This window comes from Camelina sativa, chromosome 3 (genome assembly GCF_000633955.1).
Source record: "Camelina sativa cultivar DH55 chromosome 3, Cs, whole genome shotgun sequence".
Classification (NCBI taxonomy): domain Eukaryota; kingdom Viridiplantae; phylum Streptophyta; class Magnoliopsida; order Brassicales; family Brassicaceae; genus Camelina; species Camelina sativa.
The window spans coordinates 23,359,139-23,372,077 of NC_025687.1; the positions used below are offsets into that span (position 1 = coordinate 23,359,139).

Here is a 12,939-nt window from a genome sequence, read left to right on the forward strand (position 1 = left end):
AAGTAAAAGAGAACGCCATATCACATATATGGTAAATTTGGATAATTGAGTTGAAGGTCCGGTGCATAGATGCTTTTCCAGGCTATTTGTTGTTCATAGAGTGATTAAACTGAGGAAAAGACTGATACTGTTGTTGTTGAGGCTGGCAGGGTTGATTGTCAAAATAGGATACACGAGGCAGAGACTGACTAGTTATGAACGGGTTTTTGTTCACTGTCAAGTAACCATTTTGATACTGATCATTCTGCTGGCTCAGGTTCATGGCTCCATTTTGATATTGACTCTGCTTAATCGGGTTCACAGCTCCATTTTGATATTTGTTAAATCTACGACTCACACAATAAATTTTTATAGGGGGGAAACAAATTCACTTCACAAGTCTCTCTCAATAACAAGTTTTAAAGATTGAATAGACAAAGAGTTGAAATCTCTTGAGGAACAAGGTTTTATCTCAAGAACAATTTAAGATCAAGGGTTTTTTGTATTAATTTTAGGATGATCTTTACATGGAGGAGGGATCTCCCTATTTATATGAAGACCTAGATTACAAGATAATACTACTTTCCTTGAATCTCGGATTGAATATAAGTCAAAATTCTCTTTTTGCAAGTGAGGTGGTCCTTGAGGTTATTCTCGCGACTTTGTCGGACCTCGTTTACATGCCCACTTAGCTGGTCTTAGAATTGGTTCCCCGGTTTAGTTAGTCTTCCAACTGATTCGGTTTAGGTCGGTATGTCGTGGGTGCTAATTTCCGCACCAACCATATTGATTCTGCTGGATCGGGTTCACGACTCCATTTATATTGGTTCTGCTGGATAGGCTTACCGTATCCATTTTGATATTGAGTCTGCTGGATCGGGTTCACGAATCCATTTTGATATTTATTCTAATGGATCGGGGTTACAGTTGGACCATTCATAACGTACTGTGATATGGCTTTGCTGTCATTGTTCGAACCTTGGAGAGATGAAGTTGCTCTATACTCAGTGCACCAACAATCTTTTGCGTCTGTTAAGAGATTTGTTTTTCCTCAAGATAGATACAGTGTTTCAGCACAACAACAACGACAACAACACAGTTGATGTGGAATGTGTATTATTGGTATGTGAAAAAAAAAAACTTAGTTCAATTATTTCTTGTCATGAAAGAAACAAGTTTTTTTGTACCCGAAGATGACTGGCCACATTGTGTCTAGTGAGTCCTTGGATCTTCATTCCTTGTAAATAGTAGAGAAGCACTTTTGGATTAGCTTTTGCGTTTTGATACAAAATATATATGTTTAGATTAAGAAGAGTTTGATTATGTAATTTCAATACCACTATCGATTTTGATGGCTTCAAGAAACTTCTTGTGAAAATATTTGGTCCATGTCATCCGTTGTTTCCGTGTCCTTTTCCATACTCTCTTATCGATGATTTCTATGCTGTTAACATTGTTAGAATCGTCTGTCTAAACTAATTCTTTCTCTTTAACCCTCATACAAAGTTTCTTCGCTGCCTTGTTAATGCTTTGTTCGCTTTTATCTTGGTTTTTGGTTTTGGAATAGTAGTTTTGTTGGGCTAAATCGTTGATCTGAACCAGTTTTAATTGAAATGGTTGAGTTGCTTTGATACATGTCATCCATGGTCTCGATTCCACTATCTCTTCTTTCTTACCGATGTTTCATTCGCCACTGCCTTGGTTTCTGGTTTTGAGATAGTTGTTGTGCTGGTCAAAAATATTGATCTGAACCATATCTAATTGAACTGGTTGGATTTCTCTGCTCCATGTTATCAACTCTCTTTGCCCCGCTCCCTTCTTTGTTATCGATGTTTTGCTCACCATTATCTTGTTTTATGGTTTTAGAATAGTGTTTGTGTTGGTTTAAAACATTGACTTGAACCAGATCTACTTGAACTAGTTGAATCTCTCTTGTCCATGGCCCCTTTACCGCTCCCTCTATATTCGTACCGATGTTTTGCTAGCCATTATCTTTGTTTATGGTTATGGAATACTTGTTGTGGTTGTCTAAAATAATAAACATTTTAATAAGGTTTTATAAGGTTTTTTGTAAGGTTTTTATAAGGCATTTACAAAGTTTTTATAATTTTTTTATAAGATTTTTGTAAGATTTTTATAAGGTTTTCTATAAGGCTTTTATAAGGTTTTTGTAAGGTCTCTACTTATAAAAACTTTATAAGACATTTATAATTTGTTTAAAACCTTAGAAATGTCATATAATTTTTTTCAGCGGGAAAATATGTTAGAAAATTTTTGGTGGGCAAAAACCTTAATTCGAGGTAAAATAGTTATTAAAAACTAAACGAGGACAAAAATGAAAATGACCAAAAATGAGTATTTTTGAAAAAGAGTATCTCAAAAAGGATATTTCTAACAAATTCTCAATAATTATTAATGGGTAGGATTTAGTATATTTAGGATTGACTATTTCTAATGGGTAGGATTTAGTGTAATTTTACACTGTTAATTTTTTTTTGTGTGTGTGCTTGTGATATTTTTGAAAATAAAATAAAACTTTCATGATATTTTGGGGAAAAAAGTGTGATAAGGAATTCTTCTATTTTGAATAGATTGTATAGACACATATACAAATCTAATAATGATAGAAGTTTAATAATATACAACAAAACAAATCAAAATTTCAGAGATTAAAAATATACTTGTTTTAGAGATTGACTAATAGAATGTTTTAGAAAAAAGATTGTATGATTCATAGATTCGCTAACACATATTCACAATCTATGATGTGAAAAATATTGTAAGTTTTATCCTAACTTAAAAAATAGATTTAAATATTAGAATTTTAAAACTCAATAAATAATAAATAATTATATTGCCTCTAATTGCAAGATTATAAAAATGAAACCTGAGTTGCCTTTATTTGTAAGAACCAAACACTATCTCAAGTGGAACAAGTACAGTAGCGGTAGCTAGAAGCACAATAGTAATGCACCTGCTTTTGAGGCTGCTACTTCCACGGGAGACTCTCCCCAATAGCACTTTGCAAGACTTGTCAGCTTCTTTGTAAAGAGAACCATTGGCTCCTCCTTCAATGATGGCATTTTTATTCTAAAAAACATCACAGGTTAAGTCAGAGATGAAATTACAACTGAATTATGGTTGAAATTAGAAGAGTAAGAGGCATGACCTTTAGCCTGAGAGTGAAATTATCATACGTTGATGATAATAGTTTCTGGGAATGATCCTTCCATTACAAGCATTTCAAGAATAGCAACACTAGCTTCTAGGTTCTGTTTATATAGATAGTCCCAGTGGTTCCAGCAAAAAATGTTTTCAGTCGGAGATCAGATAGCAATTGCAGCAGCTTCCTTGGCTAAAACAGGATTTCCTACAACAACGGTAACAAATTACAAACTCTATTTTGACTTTTGAGAAGAGAAGAGGGAAGCAGAAAACTCAAAGATGGATTCAAGGTTTTGTTGTATAATAAATTCCAATACTACTACTATTACTTACCTCTTCTCTTGCGGATGTAGCAGGGAATGTAAGCTGCAGCAGGATCTCAAATGAAGGAGGTGGATCTGAGTCGTTTTCCCTTCCACACAGGAGCACTTACAAGCTCAGTATGTGATACGCCCAAAATTCGAGGATCACTCAGCCGGATTAGAAAAGATAGAAACTCGCCAAGGTGCAAGATGCAACAAGGGAGATTTGATGGATTGAGGGGTCGCACAGCAGTTGCGGAAGGCTGCTGATATTCCCAACTCCAATTACTGCTAGATATGACACAGTAGTCCAGCAAAAGGAGGCTGTTTCTTGGATATTACACACCAAGAAACAAAGAAATGTTCTAGACAAAGAACAAAGAGATAAACTCATAAAATTAAAAGGAAAATTGGTTGATTATTCTCAATGAGATTACATGAGTTTATATAGAGATATAAAACTTGGTCACAAAGCCAAGTATTATTCTTGAAACTAAAACACAATAAAGATAGATAGTTGAATGAAGATTCAACTCTTTGAAAACTCTTTGAAGTTTGTCTTCCCAAGGTGTCCTTTCCAAGGTGAGTTGAACTATATTTTCGTCACTCCTCTTTGACCACAAAGAAAAGTGATTATTTTTGGCTTTCTTGGACTTGAATTAGGCTCAAAGTGGACTGGACTTGATAGGTATCATCCCCAATAGTTTTTCCATAAGTTCTTGAATTGACCCATTAAGTGTTTCCTTAATCTTCTTTGATATTTACTCTTTGATCCAACTTGCTGATGAGAAGCAACATGGTCTGTATCTTTGCTTCATCCTGGACTTAGTAGAAACAGCTCCTAGTTGCCATACGTAATTCTGGAAGGTCCTAAACCAATTGGACCTAAAGCTCTTCAAGTGTAGAACTAGATTGACTTCCTTTGGCAAATGAAGTGTATCTTTGTATTCTGTGGGCCAAATCTTCTGTTTTTGAGCTTGTTGGAAACATAAGATATCCATTAACTTCTTCCAAGTGCTTTCATGTCGAAATTGTTTCTGAGTTGGTCAGTGTGACACGATCTTTGGCTTAGACGCGAAACTGGGATTGGGATAGATCTACTGACTTGAAATATCCATATCTTTCACATATGAACTGATATTAAGGTGATTCCAATTCTCTGTGGTTATGCAATGGATCAAGATTCCAGAACAGTTTGGTTTATACCTTGAATCCTTCTGACCTGGTTGGAATTCTCCGTCGAATGCTCGTAGGTCCAAATCGCGTAGCCATGAATTCACATGATTTGTAAATTGAATAACTCCTTCAAACGAACTCTGATTGGACTGATTCCACTTCGAGATATACTCTAGATGAGGTGAGAATGTATCCCAAATAGTAGTTTGGCTGTAAGAGTTGATCTTTGACTTCCTTCGTGTTGAGCAAGACTCAAGCGTCGTCTTGGATGGTCTCATGATCACATCAGTATGAGCCCCTGGTTTTGAAAAAATTGCAAGAACAAGAAACATATGGTGTTGTTACTGACTAGTGGTAACAAGGTATGCGCGCCCATACATACAAGCCTACTACATGTACACTATGTTGGTCCACGTTTTGATAACATTGAGGATATCTATCTAGATCAGGTAAAACAAGGCAAAATACTCTAGTTCTTGGTCCTATTTCACATAATGAGAATCACGCGAACCTGAGCAGTCATCCAAACAGTAATCAGACTAGTGTCAAAGCGCTTTGTTTGATACCAACTCTGCCTATACCTTAGAGACGGGGCTCCTATAGTCAAAGCATGAGGATTGCTACGCAGTGCCATTGCTAATGCATAAAATATCGTCACCTAATCGTAAAACAACTTGTACAAGTGAGGTCAAACAAAAGTACACTCTCTCAATTTCTTAAACTTCAACACCGCCACTAAATGCCCATCCCCCAACTCTTCCCATATATTTTACTAACAGCAATTTTGTTTTATGGGTAAATATAGGATTTAGAATCAGAACACGGTGATGCACGTATTTACTTACCTTTACTCGGAACCAACCATGTCACAGGACTCCAAAATCTTGTTGGGGAAGAAACAAATAAACAAAGCAGTTTTCAACACTTCATCAGATTCATTTGTTATCGAAGTACTCCATTGAGGACGACCATGACTGAACCAAACTCGGATGATTTAGGTTATCCCTGAAAAAGGGACTCGGATAAGACTAGACAAAAAACATCCACAATTATATTTCTCTGAAAACTACCATAAGAAAATACTCTTTTCTATCTTGGAGCTATACTTGCAAAGTTGCAATGAAACAAGTAACAACAAAAGCTTTTTCTCTTTTGACCAAACTATAATAAATAAAAAAATGGAAAAAGAGAAAAGCAAAACAGTGGAATCCAAAAGCAAAGTGTTGCTGCTCTCTTGTTGTTAATTTACTTTATTCAACTCGTTGTTGCATCTTCTTCTCGAAAAATCTACTTTTTGTCTCCATTGTTGCTTCTTCTCTTTTCCTCGCAATCTCTTTCATCTCTTCTCTGAACCGTTCTTCTATCTTTTCTAGCTCCTCCTTTAACCTCTCATCTTCTTCTTCTTCTTCCTCCAAGCTTCCTGGTTTCTCTACTTCTTGATCTTCTGTTTCCACAGCTACGGTCGGGCCTGCCTTGTCATCGGATCGTGGGCAGTAATCCGAGGACAAAGAGTGACTAATGGATTCACCAGCTTGAGAATTTGCACCGTTTTGATGATTGTTCTGTAGCGGATGAATAAGATGATCAACCGTTACATCGGTTTTCCAACTCGGTATCAAATTGACGAGTAATACGTCAATCAGTTCCGCTATAAACTTTACGTTTTGATCCGTCAACTCGAGCTGTTCAACCATCTCACTCGATACATTAGAAGCAGTGTCGCCTTCTTGAAAGAATAGGAAATGTATGTTCCTCACACGCCCTACACGCAAAATTAAACAATTAGAACTCAATATGAGCACTTTTGCCTATGCATTTGATATTTTTTTTTAATATATAAATGAACATATACGTTTTATAAGGCTAAAGACACGTACCATTTTCATCGACTATACGAAGAATTAACGAGACAGAGTTTTCATCATTTTCTTCACCTTTGAGGACAAAGAAGTTGCCTCGCTTTGCACGTCTAACCTCAACACACTTTGATCCTGAATTGTTGCTTGAAATAACAATAGGAAGGTTACTATCCTCGTCGATATTCATTGACATTGGTCTGTTCCGAGCATTAGGCGGTCCTTCAGACATAAGACAACGTTCTCCAAAAGATCCTTCTTTGGGCATTACAATGTCGGGAAGCGGTAATGGATTGTTCATAACTAATCCTTTCACATTGAGAAAAGAATCCAATAAAAGCTCCTCTGCTGATAACCTTTCAGAAGCTGGCAATAAACATTTCTCGATAAATTTCATTACTTCTGGATCTTTAATTTTACAGAGTGAAGCTGGTTTTATCCCCTAATTAAGGTAAAAAAAAAAGTCACCACTGTAAGTGATTAAATCTTGTTTGTATGAAATAAACCAATAATGGTGGTACATAATGTGAAAATGTAGAACATACCGATGAAACTTTCTTGTAGATTTGAGCAGAGTTCCTACATTCACAATAAGGATATTCAAAAGTCACCATTTCCAACATACACATTCCGAACGAATATATATCAGCGAGCTCGTTGTAGTTCTCATCGTAAAGCTCAGGCGCCATAAACTCAGGTGTTCCTGTTGGTTATAACACTTTCAGTTTCATCCTTAAAAGGCAAAGAAATAGGAGCAAATTTGCGGATTATATAAAGACAAAAAAATCATACCAATAACACTTTTGGCATTAGCTTGTTCCATGACAGTAGCTAAACCAAGATCTCCTATTTTGACTTCTCCATGGTTACCGTTGATAAAAATGTTGTCACATTTGATATCTCGGTGTATAATCGGTGGATCTTGACTATGTAGATATTTCAATCCCGTTAAGATCTGTCTCGCCCAACACTTCACAGCCTTCATGTTCACCTTTCTATGTTTCTTACGGTACCTTTAAGAAAACCAAAAACTTGACTGCTTTAATCACAACTCTCCAAAAAAAAACCGCTATTTTTCGTAGCGAGATAACAAAACAGCTAGCAAAATGAGGGAAAAAAAAGTACATACTGTCGGAGACTTCCTGAAGTGAACAACTCGGTAATTATGTTAACCGTTTTGTTCTTGTCATCGATCCACGAGTTATAAAACCTGATAATGTTTTTGTGCTTCAACGATTTCAAAAGTCGTACTTCGGAATACAGCCTCTCTAGACAGTCTGGTGACTGCAAAAGATCGTCGATCCTTACTTGATTCCACGCGACTTCAATCCCATCTACTTCATCGAATCCTCTGAAACTGATTATTTTGTTCAAGAGAGTTAAAGAAATAATGAATTCAAGATTCTCTCTAAGCTTCAAAAGACAAAACTATATATATATATATATATATATATATGATGTCTAATCACACAATATGAGATTGGAAAAAAAAAACAAGAATATGTAAAGCAAACAGAACAAGGGATACACTGTCTTGGATGCGCCTTTGCCTATTACTTCTTTGTACTGAAAGGTTTACACATTTAAATATGGTCAAAAAAAAAAGGAGAAACAGGGGAATTTTGGTGTAACCTAATATTTTGTAACATGTTTACAAAAGAATTGAAAAAATTATGCAAGAGATGATGATAGATTAGTTACCCGAATATATCGACAAGTTGGGTCGATTTCAAGAACTTCTGGGTCAGGAGGTTCTACAATTGCAGAAGCATCTTCTGAACCTTCCATATCTTATTAGTCTTCTTTATTACTAGTTTTCTTCAAAACCAAAGTTCTTCTAGCTATATGGCAACAAAAAAAAAAATAAATGCAAAAGCAAAACATAAACATAAACAAAGACGTAGGGACATACATGCTTATGGTAGGAACTAGGAAGGGAATTTTTTTTATCAAAACTCATATATTAAGATGACTATGAGATACGAAATTACCTGGAAAATGGAAGGTTGGTTCTGTTTTCTAAGTTTATAAGCCAACTTCAGACGAGAAGAAGAAACAACGAGAGAACCCTAATTTTTACGTTTAACCAAAAACAAAGAACCCTAATTTGTAAAATCGATGGACGAAAAAAGGCAGAGACGAGGGCCAAAGATATAACAAGTGTTGTTCAATCGTAAACACAAACAACGAAACTTGTGAATATATATTACACTTCTTAAAAATTGTGAATTTTAAAATAGTTTTTTATTTAATCAATTAACAAATTGGTTTCCATACCAATTTAGATTACAAAATTGATATATATATATATACATATATAATTATTAAAATTCCAAATAATTTATTATATACGTTAAGATTCCAAAAAAATGTATTTAAATGTTTATTTTGTTTTCGTGTAAAATATTTCGATAACAATGGATAACTGAAAAGAATATATTTACATCTCCTATGTATTAATAGAAAAACATTCTCAAAGAAAAAACTGATGTGTCGCGTTCACATAGCTTCATAACTTATTTATTAAATTACCTTAATTAATTTTCATATATAAGTACGTTAATTTTCCATACATACATTTATAAAAAAATTATACACAAATATCATAAACATTAATATTCTATTTGTCTTCAAGCTTTTGGGTAAGAGAAAAAGATCATAAAATTTTGATAAATAAATTAAATTTTAAAACTTTCACTGATAATAGTATATTTTTCCAGGTGACCTCCCTGGATTTGCAAACTTTCCGTAGACTTATGAAAAAAAGATAAAATATATAGTATTAAAATCATAAAATAAATTTGTAATATATACATATACATGTATATATATATAACATAATCATCAAAAAAAATTTCGAAATAGATTTTTATTCATATTTAAAATAACTTTATTGATATTAATTAAGTTTAAGTTTTAAATATATTTTATTTATTAGAAAAAATGATTTATTGAAATGCATGTGGTTACCCACAAATCTTACGAGTTCAAGCGGGACGAATTGCGGCTTAAAATATTTAAATACAATGTGAGAAGGCTTAGCGGACGGGTTTTACCCGGTTCATGAAATTTTAGTTTTTTCGCAGTTTTTTATGATTTGATGATTCATTATTTTGATAAAAATCTAACCGATCACTAATTCGTTTCACTTTCGATCGAGAACCACCATCATGTCAATCTAAAATTTATGGTGAAATTATTACTATTTTAAACTTTCATAAACTTGATGAATTCAAACAAGTTTGTATTATAAACGTATACCAAATAAATATATTTACATATGAGCTTTACATATGAGCTTAGATTAGTACTCCTCGTTAGGTGACACAATTTACATATGAACTTTATGATGATTGGTGTTTATCAACCAATTGGTAACATGGAAATACTCATGAATATTTTTAAGTTTAAAAAACCAATCAAATGGATATTTTTTTCTTACTTTTTTAAATTTAAAAATCAATCAAATGGATTTTTTTTCTTTTTTTTTTTAGTTTGAAAAACCAACCAAATGATTATTTTTTTTTGGTAGTGAAATCAAATGATTACTTTAGAACCCCTTTTGGTGGCTTTAAGCATCGTTTACCTGATCGGTATTTGAACAGACAAATATTCGCTTTTTTCTTCTTTAGTTATGGTCTTTTTATTTTATGAGATCATTGAAAGTGACTTCAAGCTGCATGGGCACGCGTCGTCGCATAACTTAATCAATTCAAATTCATATTGTAAGGTATATGCAACCACTTATATTTAAAACGTATAGGCACAAATCTTATAGTATTTGATCGATGGAGAGAAATTGATATTCTATTTTGTACTATTTCGGTTCATGAAATGTTAAAAATTCGAATTTTAAAAACTTATACGTTTGCTTTGCTATTCTTTCTGATCCGAAAGATTTAAGAAAGTAAAGGCTTGTGTTTCTCCAGAGCCCATTTTTATTCTTCTTTTTTGGTCCACAAATAAAACGATTAAAAATATAGACAGCTTCCACTCAAGTGAATCGAAGACTAAATAAGGATCAACTAGTTCATAAAGAAATCATCCTAAATCCACAGTTAAAGTAATCTCTATGACTTCAGAACAAGTGGGCTAGACTAAACACAACTTAGTCTAAAGATTTTACATGGCATGTAATCCAACCAATGATCTCTATAACAAATCCTGAAACTCTACCTAAAATATATATAAAAAAAAAAGAGCATCCTAAATCCAAACTTAACTACATATAAGGAAAAATAAAGTCACATAGAAACCATCCTAAATCCATGGTAAAAGTAATCATTCTCTGATCAATTGGGACAACTTAGATAAATAACAAGCAATAGTCAGTCTACAGATTTACAATGCATATAATCATTATAGTATAACATCCAACAATGATCTCTATTACAAAGCCTGAAGCTCTTTCTAGCATTCGTACCTTTAGTGACCAATAACCATTTAGCTTTTGGTGATTCGGTTCCTCCATGTAAGTTACAGGCTTGAGGGGATCATTAGGCAGGTTTTGATGCTTCGGACAAAGCTTGGAAAACGCTTTGTTGTGTCATATCCTCAACAATCACAACTTTATCTCGAGACTTGGATCCTGAACCCAGTGAGACCTGTCTTCTTTTCACTCCCAATACCTGTTAAAGGTAACATTATGTAGAAGTAAGGATGTGTTGAGAAAGATTCATCACCTCTTTATCTTTCAAGATCAACAACAGACAAACAATTCTCACTACCAAACGCAGTGCATAACAACAACTAAACTGTTCTATGACTAATGGCTCAACGAGAAATCCTAATCATTTCATCAAAGACATTACAGAGACACAACTCCACATCAAATTATTAAACTATGAGAGCAACAAGAGTAATGAAGAGCTTCAACGAACTTGAAAGTTGAAAACTTTATCTGCGAAAAAGAGAGTAAGAGAATTTACAGAGCTCATGTACTCGAGAAGAGCAGCGTTAGCTTCACCATCTCTTGCCGGCGCGTCGATCTGAACGCCCACCGCTTCATCGCTCACATCTCCAAATTCAAAACAGAGAAACCAATTAAGTATTTGGAATCAAATCGAATACACATAAATAAAAAAGTGTGTAGATATACCGGTGATGGAGGCGGATTTGGAACCTGGCTTCGCGTGGATGGTGATGGCGACGGAGGAAGGTGTAAGTTGGCGCAAACACGTCGGAAAACTCGATGATTCTGTGGCGGTGGATTTGGCCGTCGTTGATCCGGCCGAATTGTTCTTCTTTCCTTTCTTTGTCGGAGCCATCTTTTTTTATTCTTTCCCGCAAAGGAGGCTCTTTTCTTAATCATCGGTGAAGTCTTGGGTTTATTATCTTTAGTAGGCTTTTGGATTAAGGCCCTTTGGGTTTGATTTGGGTTTTGGATTTGACTTTATATAAGAAGTCTTGCAAAACTATTTACAGAAGATTCTTATACTAGTGACGAGAGAGAGAGAGAGAGAGAGAGATCACAAAAAGTTCCATTTCTATATACAAGTTGACGACAGACTCTTTAGAAGACAATCACATCCGTAAGAACTTGTGTTTGTAGAATTCATTGAAAGAGAGACGTGTAACTGCAGAATACAGTAATCAAGGACATGATTGAGTATATAGCGATGTGTATACACAAAAGTACCCGCAAATGGATGAGATATTTATTATGTACCTGGGTTAACAGAAAGCAACCTTGAACAGACGTCGATGCAATCTGGATGCGATTGCTGAAGAATACGCCGAGAGAAGGGAAGAGACGCACTAGATTTGATGTTCCTTAGAACCTATTGGTTAGTGTGGTAAAATGTTAACTTTATGGCATGGAAGCTTTTGGATCAAAGAATACTAACTAAATTAATTAAAAATCTCACCTGAACATTGTTAGTACCGCGGAATGGTGGATACCCGTGAAGCAGCTCGAAAAGGATTGCTCCTACACTCCACATATCCGCCTACAATGTTTTTTTCTATTAAAGTGAACTACCATTTGCAAAAACCACTCAATGGAACATCATAACATAATACTACTACTGTCATAAAAACAAATGTCACACCTTTTCATTGTAACTCTGAAACTGAAGAACTTCAGGAGCCATATAAAACGGAGAACCACAAACTGTCTCAAGATACTTTCCTGGAACTAGTTTTCTGCTTTTACCATGAAACATATAGAGAGATCTTTACAAACACCTCAAACGCTATAAAACACTTTTCCTTAAACCTTTGAAACAAAAATTTACCTTGAAAGACTAAAATCAGCAATCTTCAACACCAATTCATCACCAGACCCAACAAGTAGTATGTTCTGTTTCCCATTTTCAAATACTATAATCACAAATACACAATCAAAATCCAAAACTTATCTGTTGAATCTAGACAAGTACCTCAGGTTTTAAGTCCCTATGAATGATGTGATTATCATGAATGATTTCCAAACCAGCTCCTTCATCATAAAAAAAAAAACA

At 34.5% G+C, this 12,939-nt stretch overlaps 3 protein-coding genes across 4 annotated transcripts; all 3 read right to left on the bottom strand.

Moving 5' to 3' along the window:
* LOC104777832 (probable serine/threonine-protein kinase WNK7) lies at positions 5,654-8,668 on the bottom strand. Of its 2 annotated transcripts, XM_019243896.1 has the most exons (8): positions 8,470-8,668; positions 8,180-8,319; positions 8,007-8,044; positions 7,608-7,835; positions 7,271-7,491; positions 7,024-7,181; positions 6,500-6,920; positions 5,654-6,384 (listed from the first exon to the last, which is right to left on the bottom strand). In XM_019243896.1, the coding sequence occupies exons 2-8, from the start codon at positions 8,264-8,266 to the stop codon at positions 5,873-5,875; spliced, it is 1,665 nt and encodes a 554-aa protein (XP_019099441.1). In that variant the 5' UTR covers positions 8,267-8,319; positions 8,470-8,668; the 3' UTR covers positions 5,654-5,872. The 2 variants fall into 2 exon arrangements, with proteins under 2 accessions (XP_019099441.1, XP_019099442.1); XM_019243897.1 differs by lacking the exons at positions 8,007-8,044; positions 8,470-8,668 and having other exon boundaries at positions 8,180-8,285.
* On the bottom strand, positions 10,723-11,854 carry LOC104777834 (UPF0235 protein C15orf40 homolog). Its single transcript, XM_010502161.2, has 3 exons — positions 11,577-11,854; positions 11,407-11,495; positions 10,723-11,106 (listed from the first exon to the last, which is right to left on the bottom strand). Exons 1-3 carry the CDS (start codon positions 11,743-11,745, stop codon positions 10,975-10,977), a joined length of 390 nt encoding a protein of 129 aa, XP_010500463.1. The 5' UTR covers positions 11,746-11,854; the 3' UTR covers positions 10,723-10,974.
* Positions 11,941-12,927, bottom strand: LOC104758213 (serine/threonine-protein kinase ATG1t; the record flags this gene model as incomplete). Its single annotated transcript, XM_019240756.1, has 6 exons — positions 11,941-12,054; positions 12,147-12,258; positions 12,346-12,426; positions 12,529-12,622; positions 12,715-12,779; positions 12,859-12,927. Coding segments are annotated over 6 exons (474 nt in total), but the record flags the coding sequence as incomplete, so codon positions are not given.